This window comes from Hyperolius riggenbachi, chromosome 3 (assembly GCF_040937935.1).
Source record: "Hyperolius riggenbachi isolate aHypRig1 chromosome 3, aHypRig1.pri, whole genome shotgun sequence".
In the NCBI taxonomy this organism is placed as follows: Eukaryota; Metazoa; Chordata; class Amphibia; order Anura; family Hyperoliidae; genus Hyperolius; species Hyperolius riggenbachi.
In genome coordinates, this window is record NC_090648.1 from 430,216,347 (window position 1) to 430,229,398 (window position 13,052).

Genomic DNA, 13,052 nt, shown 5'->3' on the forward strand with positions numbered 1-13,052 from the left:
GGACAACTGTAGCAAGAGAGCTATGGTTGCTTTCATATTTATTTCCTCTTAAGCAGTGCCAGTTGCCTGGCTATACTGCTGAACCTCTCCCTCTAATATGTTTAGCCAGAGCCGGGACAAGGTCCTTCAGCACCCAAGGGGGAGACACCAAAGTGCGCCCCTCCACCCTCCCCACCTCAGCCGTCACACAATGATTAGTATTAGACTAAGAGGCGCCCCAGAGCCCCCAACACTCTGATCTCTAGTTATCTGGCTTGCAGTCACTGCCATGTGTCCCCTTTCTTATTTATCTCTGCTTCAAACACAATAGGGGAATGGTAGCTGAGTGAGTTGTGCGCCCCCTCCTACACTGCGCCCTGAGGCTGGAGCCTCTATCGCCTCGGCCCGGCCCTGTGTTTAGCCATAGAACCTGAACAAGCATATGCAATTCAGGTTTTTCTTAGTCAGTTATGACAAAATTAGCTGCATGCTTGTCTCTGGTGTTATTCAGACACTACTGCAGCCATATAGATCAGCTGGGCTGCCAGACAACTGGTTAAAAGGAAATAAATAAGGCAGCCTCCATATACCTCTCACTACAGTTGACCTTTAAAGAAAAACCTTTCTTTGTTACAGCTGGCACAAATTCTGCACTAAATCTGCAGTGTCTTGTTCCTGCTTTCGTGGAAGCAGACATAGGGTTAACACCCTGTGTTTACAAACTAGCTGTTCTGCCGAGGCAGCCAGCTGACACAGCTGAGAGATCAAATTACAACTTGTGATTAGTCACAGATAGGGGGAATTAGAGAGGCAAAAATCTCTAAATGCATACAGGGTGTGTTTCTCGGTTTTCCATCTGTCCTGTGCAAGGGTTCAGGTCTTCAGGTCCACTTTAAAATGTAACAAAACATACAGGCTAGTGCACTGTATAGAAGTTATGTAAAACTCAGTGTGAACGGACCAATATGTATGTAATTTTGTCATTTCTATTCTATTATCTACACATAAAGATCTAGATGAAAGTCTTTCCAACCGGTTACAGCAACTTCAGCTCCCCATTCTCAGTAACAGCGTCTGCAACAGCAGCTACTACCACGGGATCATCACAAAGAACATGTTCTGTGCCGGTTTTCCAGACCCTGGTGGCAAGGACGCTTGTGAGGTAAGTACATTTTTAGAAACATACAAAGCCTTCCTATTGATTTCGAGTCTTTCGACATTACAGGTTTCGTATTTTTTTTGTCACACAAGTCATTTTTAAGGAGGGATTGTCTGCCACAAAATCAAATTCCGTTTACCCACTACTCTGTGTTTAATATGCAGTCTGGAACCTTAGCCTGCATTGCAAGCACTCCAATCTATTCAGAAATGTTTCTGCTGTAATAAATCATATCTGTCAGCTCGGCTCTATTTTTTTACATTGCCAAAGAGAGGGAAACGTGTCATCACCCCTCCCACATTCCTGCTTCTCACTGATTGGCTGAGGATGGTTCAGTGAGCTGCTGAAATCCGATCTATGCTGTGCTCACGTGTTTACAAAGCTAATGCATGTGACGCTGTTGGCGCACAGTGCTGCAGGGTCATATGTTTGTGATTGTGTGTGTTGCGGTGAGATGGGGCATCGCACCACAAACGCACACCTCAGGTGTACAATCAACCTCAATGTAGAGGAATTGGAGTGTTATCACTATGTAAAGAAACCATTGGATTATTGGCCAGTAGGGGACTGTAGTGCAATGGAGTGCCCGCTCAATTAGCATACCAGGCCTCCCATAATCCCAAAACTGTAATCAAACAATGCAGTAAATGCAGGAGTCTAATCAATATGCTAATGGTTAGATAGTGTGAACAGCACTACGCTTGATGATCTGCGGAACCTACTACATGCATATCTGCCATTGCAAAATATTTTTGCACATCAACTTGTTTTCCTATGTTTTTTTTTATATTTATCATTTTTTTTTACTTTTTAATATTTAATATATTTTTTACATTTTTACCTACTGCAGTAGGAAAGTGGGTGTGATTGGTGCGTGCTAGTGTGGATGCGGATTCACTCCTGTGACATATTATTTTATGCACTATTATTGTGTAAACTAATTTTATTGAATAATCTAGATTTCTTACATCTATCTAGCGCTGACCAGATATTACTATCATTGAAAGGTAAATTCAGATTGGAAAATATGGATACTTGGGGGAGGATAGATTGGTTGTTGTTCACCTGATTGAATACTGTATTCCAGATTGTCTTTTTTGCAGGGGGACTCTGGGGGTCCATTGGTCTGCCACACTGCCAGCAGTACTTCCTATGCTATCCAGGGCATTGTCAGCTGGGGTGTGGGGTGTGCCCAGCCCAATAAACCTGGAGTGTATGCCAAAGTCCAATCATTCCTTGGTTGGATACAGGATACTCTGCAAGGTAAATGGTCAGCTGTATAGCGCCACGGGATGAGCTCCTTCACATAGTCGTATACCTTGTCCTGTCATCTGCTGGTTTAACAATTTTTTCTTTTCCATGTTATAGGGAAAAACACACACCTGATCAACAAAGTAAACCTGGAGGGAAATCTGGGGTCATCACTACTTACAGATAAGAGTGGTAAGTGGCCTGTTCAATGCACTGAAGGAATTTCCACATCATGACAAGCATAGTGCTACTGATGTTGCTCATACGATCACTTCCATTTTATCTCAAATTAAATAAGACGTTTAGAGTACAACTGTAACGAGAGGTATATGGAGGCTGCCATATTTATTTCCTTTTAAGCAATACCAGTTGCCTGGCTATCCTGCCGATCCTCTGCCTCTAATCCTTTTAGCCATAGACCCTGAACAAGCATGCAGCAGATAAGGTGTTTCTGACATTGTCAGATCTGCCAAGAGTAGCTGCCAGCATGACATGATTTCTGGTGTTCTTCACACTGCTGCAGCTAAATAGATCAGCAGGCCTGCCAGTCAACTGGTATTGTTTACAAGGAAATAAATATGGCAGCCTTCCTATTTTTCTCACTACAGTTGTCCTTTAAAGGGGAACCCAAGAGGAGATATGTTGAGGCTGACTTATTTTAAAGTTAACCTGGGAGATGGTAAGGGCAAACATTTAGATGCTTACCTTGGAAGAGGGAAGCCTCTGGATCCAAAAGAGGCTTCCCCGACCTCCCTCCATAGCTCTAATCCAGCACTGGGACGTCCGCACTGCGCGGCTGCACACAGTTTCACACCTGCGCAGTAACATTGATCCAGCACTTGGCTCGGCATCGGTCCACTAACTTTAAATCTGGTATTTTCACATTGCCCCACTCATACTCCATCTGATTGAAAAACAAACTGCTGCCCTGCATCTAAATACTATGCGATACTATCTAGTTTTGATTGGCTAATTGTAATTGTTGGTTGGTACTTTGTTACCGTCTGCACCAGGGATCTAATGATGGCACTTAGTCTTTTATTAGCTTGGCCTTTCACACAGCTATAGCAGATTGATGTAGAACATGGATTTTCAAGCAATAATTTAAGGTATTTATTGGCTTCAATTCGTCAGTCCTTCATGCCGTCAGTCCTTTTAGTTACAGCAGCAAAGGAAGAATATGAATATCATTGTAGATCTTGATGTAGCCGCTAATCAATCAGAAGTCAGCGCTACACAAACTACCATAAAGCAGAGAGAAAGTACAGGTGAAACTCGAAAAATTATAATATCGTGCAAAAGTTAACCGAAAAACTAAAATATGAAATAGACTCAATACATGCAAAGCGAGATATTTCAAGCCTTTGTTATAATTTTGATGATTATGGCTTACAGCTTATGAAAACCCCCTAAATCAAAATCTCTGAGCCTAGAATATTAAACATTTTCACAATATTCGAATGGTCAAAGTGTCGGACTCTAATCAGCTACGGTAATTAACCCTTAACACCTACAAAGGGTTCCTATTTCATATACAGTATGTTTGTAACGATAAGTGTCAGCAAGTAACAGAGTTCTGATTATTAGGTGATCTGCAGTATCACCTATAAGGCAGATATATACCTGATTATATGGTGATCTGCAGAATCACCAATAATACAAGTATACCAGCAACTAATGTGATAGCAAGGAAAGTGCTTGGTGCAACAGTAGTACTGATAGGTTTAGCTGTACCTCACCAGAGGAGCTGGAGGGTACTAACAGTACAGAGCCCCTCACCAGAGACAAGGTCCCTCTGGTGAGAGTAGAGTGGTCAGATTAATCGAGTTGGCAACAGACAGACAGATACGGTACAAAATCAGAAGGCAAAGGCAAGAAGGTTTTAACAGGCAGAGTCGGCAACAAGATTAGATGGGCAGAAGTACAAAATCACTGAGAGTAAGAATAGTCAGAATGAGCGAGAGTCATACACAGATAATAAACAGTATTCCGATATAATTATCGCTATCAAATAAATCCTATCACTGTGTGAAATCCCCGGTTTCCTCCCGGATCAAAGCACACCGGATCTATCTAAGGTCTGAGTGCTAACACGAAGTATTTGCAACAGCAGACAAGTTGCGAGTGATTCAGCAAAGCTTAAGAAGCAGAGGAGACCCCTTCAGCACGCCCACTCCCATCAACCAATGAGGAGCGGCGAGCATCTCCTCTGACGTCAGCCGACCGGCCGGTCAGCTGACGCGCCTCCTACCCGCATAAAGGTCCCGTCTGTGCGTGCATGCAACCCTATGTGCTGCTGACAAACCTGTCCTCGGCGTGCTAGACGCCCGAGGCCCGGATACATCACTAGGCAGGAAGATGGAGGCAGCTGCGGTGGTATCGCTGTTCACCGCAGCTGTCTCTTCCATGTTTGTTACAGTACCCCCCCCCCCCTCCTCGAGGCGTGGACTCCGGACACGTCCTGCATGGCTTCTCAGGATGCAACTCCTGAAACTTTTTCCTAAGCTCCTCAGCATGCATGTGATGACTCAGCACCCAAGACCTCTTCTCAGGCCCATACCCCTTCCAATGAACAAGGTACTGTACCGAATTACGCACCCAACGAGAATCCAAAATCTGTTCAATCTCATACTCTGGCTCCCCATCAATCATCACAGGGGGTGGGGGGGAAGGGGGGAGAGGAATCCACATGCACAGCCGGCTTCAACAGAGACACATGGAATGATTTTACATCTTTCATACTGAGTGGCAGTGAAATGACATAAGATACATTATTAATCTTTTTAGAAACCTGGTATGGGCCTATAAATCTGGGGCCCAGTTTTGCTGATGGCTGTTTTAGGGCCAGATGCCGGGTTGAAACCCACACCATGTCTCCTGGTACAAATTCCCATTCCACTGACTGCTTTTTATCTGCCTGCTTTTTCTGGGTCTGAAAGGCCTTTTCCAGATTCCTTTTAACCATAATCCAAATCTCCTTTAAAGAGAATCTGTATTGTTAAAATCGCACAAAAGTAAACATACCAGTGCGTTAGGGGACATCTCCTGTTACCCTCTGTCACAATTTCGCCGCTCCTTTAAGTGGTTAAGTGGTTAAAAACAGTTTTAAAAAGTTTGCTTATAAACAAACAAAATGGCCACCAAAACAGGAAGTAGGTTGATGTACAGTATGTCCACACATAGAAAATACATCCATACACAAGCAGGCTGTATACACCCTTCCTTTTGAATCTCAAGAGATCATTTGTGTGTTTCTTTCCCCCTGCATCTCTCATGCACTGAAGTTTCAGGCTGCTCTTTTCTTCCTGCAAACAGCTTTTCCCTTGTCTGAATTTCCTCAGTATGTGAAAGCCCAGCCAGCTCAGAGGACGATTTATCCAGCTTGTAAAAGATAAGAGAGAAGAGAGAAGCTGCCCTAATCTAAATAATACACAGGCAGTGTGCATAGAGGGGCCTGGAAGGGGGAGTTCATAGCAGAACCACAACACTGAAGAACTTGGCAGCCTTCCAGACACAGGCCAACAAGTCTGACAGGGGAAAGAAACATTGATTTATTACAGAGACTGTGATAGTAGAAAGTACAGTAGTAAGCCAGAACACATTAGAATAGCTTTTGGAACTTGTAGGATGATAAAAAACAGGATGCAATTTTTGTTACGGAGTCTCTTTAATGCACCCTGCCAATCCTCCAGAGCAGGAAAAGGAGAAGAAACCACTGACAATGGGGAAAACTTGGGAGATCTCCCCGTTACCACCTGAAAGGGAGAAAAGCCTGAGGAAGAACTTTTCAAGTTGTTATGCGCGAATTCTGTGAATGGCAAGAATTTCGCCCATTCCAATTGCGCATCCGCCACATAGCATCTAAGGAACTGCTCCAATGACTGGTTAACCGTTTCATTTTGCCCGTTGGTCTGTGGGTGGTAGCCGGAGGAAAATGACAGGTCCATCCCCAGATGATGACAAAAGGCTCTCCAGAATGTGGACACGAACTGAACTCCCCTATCTGACACCACATTCTCCAGGATGCCATGCAACCGTAAAATGTGCTGAATGAAGAGATCCGCCAGTTCTTGGGCAGTGGGGAATCCATCCAGAAGAATGAAATGAGCCATCTTGCTGAACCTGTCGACTACCACCCAGATGACCGTTTTACCCTCGGACCTGGGGAGTTCCCCCACAAAGTCCATGGACAAATGGGAGCATGGCTGCTTAGGCACTGGCAATGATTGCAGAGTGCCCACAGGAGCCTGACGGGACGGCTTGTTCCTGGCACAAATAGAACAATCCTTCACAAATTCCTTACAATCTAGAGCCAAAGATGGCCACCAGACACATCTGGAAAGCAGATCCTGTGTTCGAGCAGCCCCGGGGTGCCCTGCATTCGTATGTGCATGAAATAACTGCAGGATCTGCAGGCGAAAGGGAAGTGGTACAAATAGAACCCCCTCAGGTTTCCCCTCGGGAACATCTTGTTGGTAGGGGCCTAAAGTGGTAGACCAATCTACCCAAGTCTCAGTGGCAGCTAAGACCACCTTCTCTGGAAGAATGCTCTCAGGGGTTGGTGACTGAACTGTCTCAGGCTCAAAACATCTAGACAGGGCATCTGTTTTAACATTTTTACTACCTGGCTTGTAGGTAATAACGAACCTGAATCTCGAAAAAAATAGGGACCAGCAAGCCTGTCGGGGAATAAGTCTCTTAGCCCCTTCGATGTATTCCAAATTCTTATGGTCCGTATAGACCGTGATCATATGTTCTGCCCCCTCGAGCCAATGACGCCATTCCTCAAATGCAAGTTTAATGGCTAGAAGCTCCCGGTTTCCGATATCGTAATTTCTCTCAGCGGGGGAGAACTTGTGTGAGAAAAATGCACAGGGGTGCAACCTGCCTTGATAACCAGAATGCTGTGACAGTACAGCCGCAACCCCAATCTCTGATGCATCCAACACCACAGTAAAGGGGTGAGTGACATCCACATGCCACAAGATAGGAGCGGAACAAAATGGCTTCTTTAATGATTAAAAAGCAGAGTGTGCTTCTGCTGACCAGTTAGAAGTATACGCCCCTTTCTTGGTGAGCTTAGTGAGAGGTGCCACTACAGAAGAGAATCCTTTAATAAATCTTCTATAATAGTTGGCGAAGCCTATGAATCTCTGGAGGGCCTTCAACCCCATGAGTTGTGGCCACTCCACAACGGCAGAGACTTTTCCTGGGTCCATGGAAAGCCCGGAGGTAGAGATGATATACCCCAAAAATGGAACTTCAGACACCTCAGAGACATTTCTCTAGCTTTGCATACAGGGAATGCTGCCCAAGTTTTTTTTTTTTAAAACAAACTTTACATGTTCCCTGTGTTCTGTCAGGTTAGATGAGAAGATCAGTATATCATCCAAATATACCAGAACGAACTTCCCCAGGACTTCTCTAAACACCTCATTGATCAACTCCTGGAAGACAGCAGGAGCGTTACACAACCCGAAGGGCATGACAAGGTACTCGTAGTGCCCGTCGGGCGTGTTAAATGCTGTCTTCCATTCATCACCCTCCCTTATGCGTACCAACTACGATTAAGGGCAGATGGTAGGCCCGATACGCGTGAGTTGATCCTGTGATTTTATTGCACTGTCTGTGGATTTTTCAAATAAATATTAGCCTTTTTACTTCAACCTGTTCTGGTCTGCGGATCCCTCTTTGTTCACCCTTATGCGTACCAGGTTGTATGCCCCTCTTAGATCGAGTTTAGAGAAGATACTAGCATTAGTCACCTGGGAGAATAGATCGTCAATTAGAGGGAGTGGGTAGCGATTTTTTACGGTAATCTTTTTCAATCCTCGATAATCAATACACGGGCGAAGCCCACCATCCTTTTTCTGAACAAAAAAAGAACCCTGCTCCGGCCGGAGATTTAGGACGAATAAACCCTTTGGCCAGGTTTTCCTTAATGTAATCCTGCATAGCAAGTTTTTCAGGACTAGAAAGGTTATACAAATGACCCCTAGGGGGAATACAACCTGGCCGTAACTCAATGGGACAGTCAAAACTTCGGTGTGGGGGAAGTTTGGCTGCCGACTTGGGACAGAACACATCCGCAAATTCTGCATACTGCCTAGGCACCCCTCCACCTGAACCTTGGTGGCGCAAACAGCAACTTTCTCCGTGCAAAGATGATGACAAAAGGATGACCAGCTTAACAACTGGCCAGAACTCCAATCAATCTGAGGAGAATGCTTTTGCAACCACGGCATCCACAATACCCCTATATGACACAACAGTACAGGGGTCTGAGAAAGAGGCTGTTTACACTGCAGGGGGGAATCATCCACTGCAGTCACCAAAATCTGTCTGTCTAATGGGATTAGGGGACCCCCTAATCTTTTAACGAAGTCATAATCAATAAAATTGGCTGCAGAGCCCGAGTCCACAAATGCCTGAGTGGACAAAACTTGACCTTCCCAGTTGATAGAACAGGGGAGGAGCAAGCGATTATCTGTTAGAGGTAATGCTGGCTCGCCTAGGGTAGTACCTCTAACTACACCTAGGCGGCAGCATTTCCCGACTTCTTAGGGCAGTTCTGTACTAAATGACCCTTTTCTGCACAGTATAAACAGTCTCTCTGACAGTCTTCGGTTTTTCTCTACCTCTGATCATTTATAATGTCCGGTTTGCATCGGTTCATCCAGAGGAGGAGAGACGTTAGCAACCGATCTCACAGAGTATCTCCCACGTGTCTGCCTTTGATAACGAATGCGGCGATCAATCTTTACCACCAATGCAATCGCTTCATCGACAGTTTTACGCTCTGGATGAGCTAGCATCACATCAGAGACTGGGTCAGATGACCCCGTTAAGAAACAATCTAATAAAGCAAACTGTCCCAATCTAGCCGACACAGCCCACCTTCTAAATTCTGCGGCATAAGTTTCCACCGTGTTACGTCCCTGTCTGAGGGTCTTTAGCTTCCTTTCAGCAGTGATATATCATATACAATATCAGGATCATCGTATATGATAGCCATAGTCTTAAACTCCTGAACTGAAGATCATGCCTCATGATCACTAGGAAGACTGTATGCCCATGTCTGTGAATACGCTGATAATAGGGTTTTAATGAACACTTTTATCTCTTCCTAGGCAGTGTGGGCATTCCCACGCATAGTGTTACATTTATTAGTCCTCCTATGATGATATACTCAGTGTATTTATATGCATAGAGTTCTGAGGAGGATTAATTTATGGCACATTCTCATCAATCATTCATACAGATATTAAAACAAATTGGCAGTAAAATAAATAATAAAACAAGGTAAAAAGTAAAAAACTGAATAAAAATAAAATATAATATATATGCATAGTGGTCTTAAAAATGTAGAGTTCCTTCATATTTGCAGACATCAAGGACTTGCAGATCGATTTATACACACAATTAATAGATGACAAGCGATACTAAATAAAGTAGATTTTAAATTAATATACAACAATGTGCTTCTTGTTGTTCCAAACTCATTTAAATATAATCAGCTCATAGTGAAGAATATGTTTGAGGCATCAAATGCCAAAAAAATGTTTTATATAACACATAATGAAGCATAGTGAAGCAGCCCATAGTGAAGCATATTTGTGAAGCTACACTAGCTATTTACACTGAATAATGTCTTCTGCTGAAACACTGGTTCTTAAAGGGAACCTTAACTGAGAAGGCTATGGATGTTTCCTTTTAAACAATACCAGTTGCCTGGTAGTCCTGCTGATCTCTTTGGCTGCAGTGGTGGCTGGCTGAATCACACACCTGAGCACAAGCATGCAGCTAATCCAGTCTGACTTCAGTCAGAGCACCGGATCTGCATGCTTGTTTAGGGCCTGTGGCTAAAAATATTAGAGACACAGGATCAGCAGGAGAGTCAGGCAACTGGTATTATTTGAAAAGGAAAAATCCATATACTTCTCGGGTTAGGTTCCCTTTAACCACTTGAGGACCACAGTGGTAAACCCCCTTAAAGACCAGGCTATTTTTTTCAGAATTGGCAACTGCAGCTTTAAGGCCTAGCTGCAGGGCCGCTCAAAACAGCACACGACTGATCTCCCTTTCCCCCCAGATGTTTGGGGGTTTTTTTTGTCAATATTTATTTTTTATCCATTAGCCGGGCGCATCCGGCAGGTGGCGCTAATTCCATTCATACTTCACGTAACAAAAGTGTTAATGTAAACTATGGTATTGTGTTTTAACCACCTTAGCGGTATGGACGAGCTCAGCTCGTCCATTACCGCCAGAGGGTGCCGCTCAGGCCCTGCTGGGCCGATTTTGATGAAATAAAAAGCAGCACACGCAGCCGGCACTTTGCCAGCCGCGTGTGCTGCCTGATCGCCGCCGCTCTGCGGCGATCCGCCGCGAGCAGCGGCGAAAGAGGGTCCCCCCAGCCGCCCGAGCCCTGCGCAGCCGGAACAAATAGTTCTGGCCAGAGCTAAGGGCTGGATCGGAGGCGGCTGACGTCAGGACGTCGGCTGACGTCCATGACGTCACTCCGTTCGTCGCCATGGCGACGAGGAAATCCAAACAAGGAAGGCTGCTCATTGCAGCCTTCCTTGTTACTTCTGCTTGCCGGAGGCGATCAGAAGAACGCCTCCGGAGCACCCTCTAGTGGGCTTTCATGCAGCCAACTTTCAGTTGGCTGCATGAAATAGTTTTTTTTTTAATTTAAAAAAAAACCCTCCCGCAGCCGCCCTGGCGATCTCAATAGAACGCCAGGGTGGTTAAATGGCCGCCTCGCTGCGGCCAAATGTATTGTAAACAGTGAGTTCATGGAATTAAAATGAAGCCGGCGGCAATGTAACAGATGAAGCCGCCGTCTTTGGCTTTGCCTCCTCTCCTCCCCCTTGCCCTTTCTCTCCTATAGAACACTGGCAGCCGGGGGACATGCGTGTCCCCCAGAGTCGTTCGTCGCAAGTAAACAACCAGGATTCCCTGCTGCAACGAACGACTCTGGGGGGAGAGAGGCAAGGGGGGAGGAGAGCGAGAGCCAAAGTCGGCGGCTTCATCTGTTACATTGCCACCGGCTTCATTTTAATTCCATTAACTCACTGTTTACAATACATTTGGACGCAGCGAGACGGACACTTAGAACACAATACCATAGTTTACAATATTACGTGAAGTATGAATGGAATTAACGCCACCTGTCAGATGCGCCCGGCTAACGGATAAGTACCCTTTCTCTTCTTTTTTTTTTTTTTTTTTTTTATTAAACCCTCCCTCCCCCCCAGCCGGCCAATGATGGTGATCGGCTGTCATACGCTTCTGCCTATGAGAACCGATCGCTCCCAAGTGCCCCGGGGGGACAGCCGTGTCACACTGATCGCAACTCTGTACATGTACTGGCGATTGCTGCTTGGAGACTGAAGGTGGGGTGGAGCTCCGCCCCCGAGCAGGAGATGCACGCGCAGCCTGCATGCGATCTCCTGCAAACTGCAACCCCAGGACTTGACGCTAATCGGCGTTAGGCGGTCCTGGGGCTGCCGCCGCGGCCACGCCCATTGGCGTGAGGCGGTCCTGGGGAGTTTAAGTAAAAGTTTTACACTGCAAGAACCTGACCAATTGTTGTTCTGTCATTTGCTAGATTTAACATTTTCTTTTCCCTGTTATAGTGAAAACCGCCAACCTGATCAACAAAGTAACCCCATCACTAGTTACAGATAAGAGTGGTAAGTGACCTGTTAAATGCACTGTAAGAATTTTAACTGGTATTGCTCATTCGATCACTTACATTTTATCCCAAATTAAATAAGGCATTTATTTAACGCGAACCCAAGATGAGACATATGGAGGCTGACCTATTTATTTTAAAGAGACTCTGTAACAACATTTTCAGCCTTATTTCTTGTGTCCTATAAGTTCCTATACCTGTTCTAATGTGCTCTGGATTACTGCAGCCTTTTCTAGTTGCACTGTCTCTGTAATATAACTAATCTTCTTTCCTTTGTCAGGCTAAGTTGACACAGAGAGGAATGCTGCCTCTGCTGTGATGGGGATAAGTTATGCATGCCCCCTGCAGGCCCTCTGCAGGCCCCGTGTGTGTGCTTTGTTTATCCCTCACTGACAGGCCTCTGCTCTCTGGTTCAGCTTGTCATGCTGAGAAACTGTGAGAATCCCTGACAGGAGTGTAGATAATTTACTAGTAATAAAAACTTGTAGTATACTGTAACATGAGACACACCCACACACACCCACACACCCACACCCCCACACACCCCCACACACACCCACACCCCCACACCCCCACACCCCCACACCCCCACACACCCACACACACACACACACACACACACACACACACACACACACACACACACCCACACACACCCACACACACCCACACCCACACACACCCACACACACACACACCCCCACACACACACACCCCCACACACCCCCACACACACACACCCCCACACCCCCACACACACCCACACACACCCACACACACACCCACACACCCCCACACACACCCACACACACCCACACCCACACACACACACACACACACCCACACACACACACACCCACACCCACACACACACACACACACACACACACACACACACACACACACACACACACACACACACACACCCACACACACACCCACACACTCACACACCCACACACTCAC

The 13,052-nt window shown here is 45.6% G+C and overlaps 1 protein-coding gene across 1 annotated transcript in view; it reads left to right on the top strand.

Moving 5' to 3' along the window:
- Positions 1 to 13,052, top strand: part of OVCH1 (ovochymase 1) — a 237,084-nt gene that overhangs the window by 166,998 nt on the left and 57,034 nt on the right. The window contains exons 12-15 of the mRNA XM_068273718.1: positions 990 to 1,141; positions 2,242 to 2,401; positions 2,507 to 2,581; positions 12,028 to 12,084. Coding sequence (XP_068129819.1) covers positions 990 to 1,141; positions 2,242 to 2,401; positions 2,507 to 2,581; positions 12,028 to 12,084 — 444 coding nt within the window. The remainder of the gene's footprint in view (positions 1 to 989; positions 1,142 to 2,241; positions 2,402 to 2,506; positions 2,582 to 12,027; positions 12,085 to 13,052) is intronic.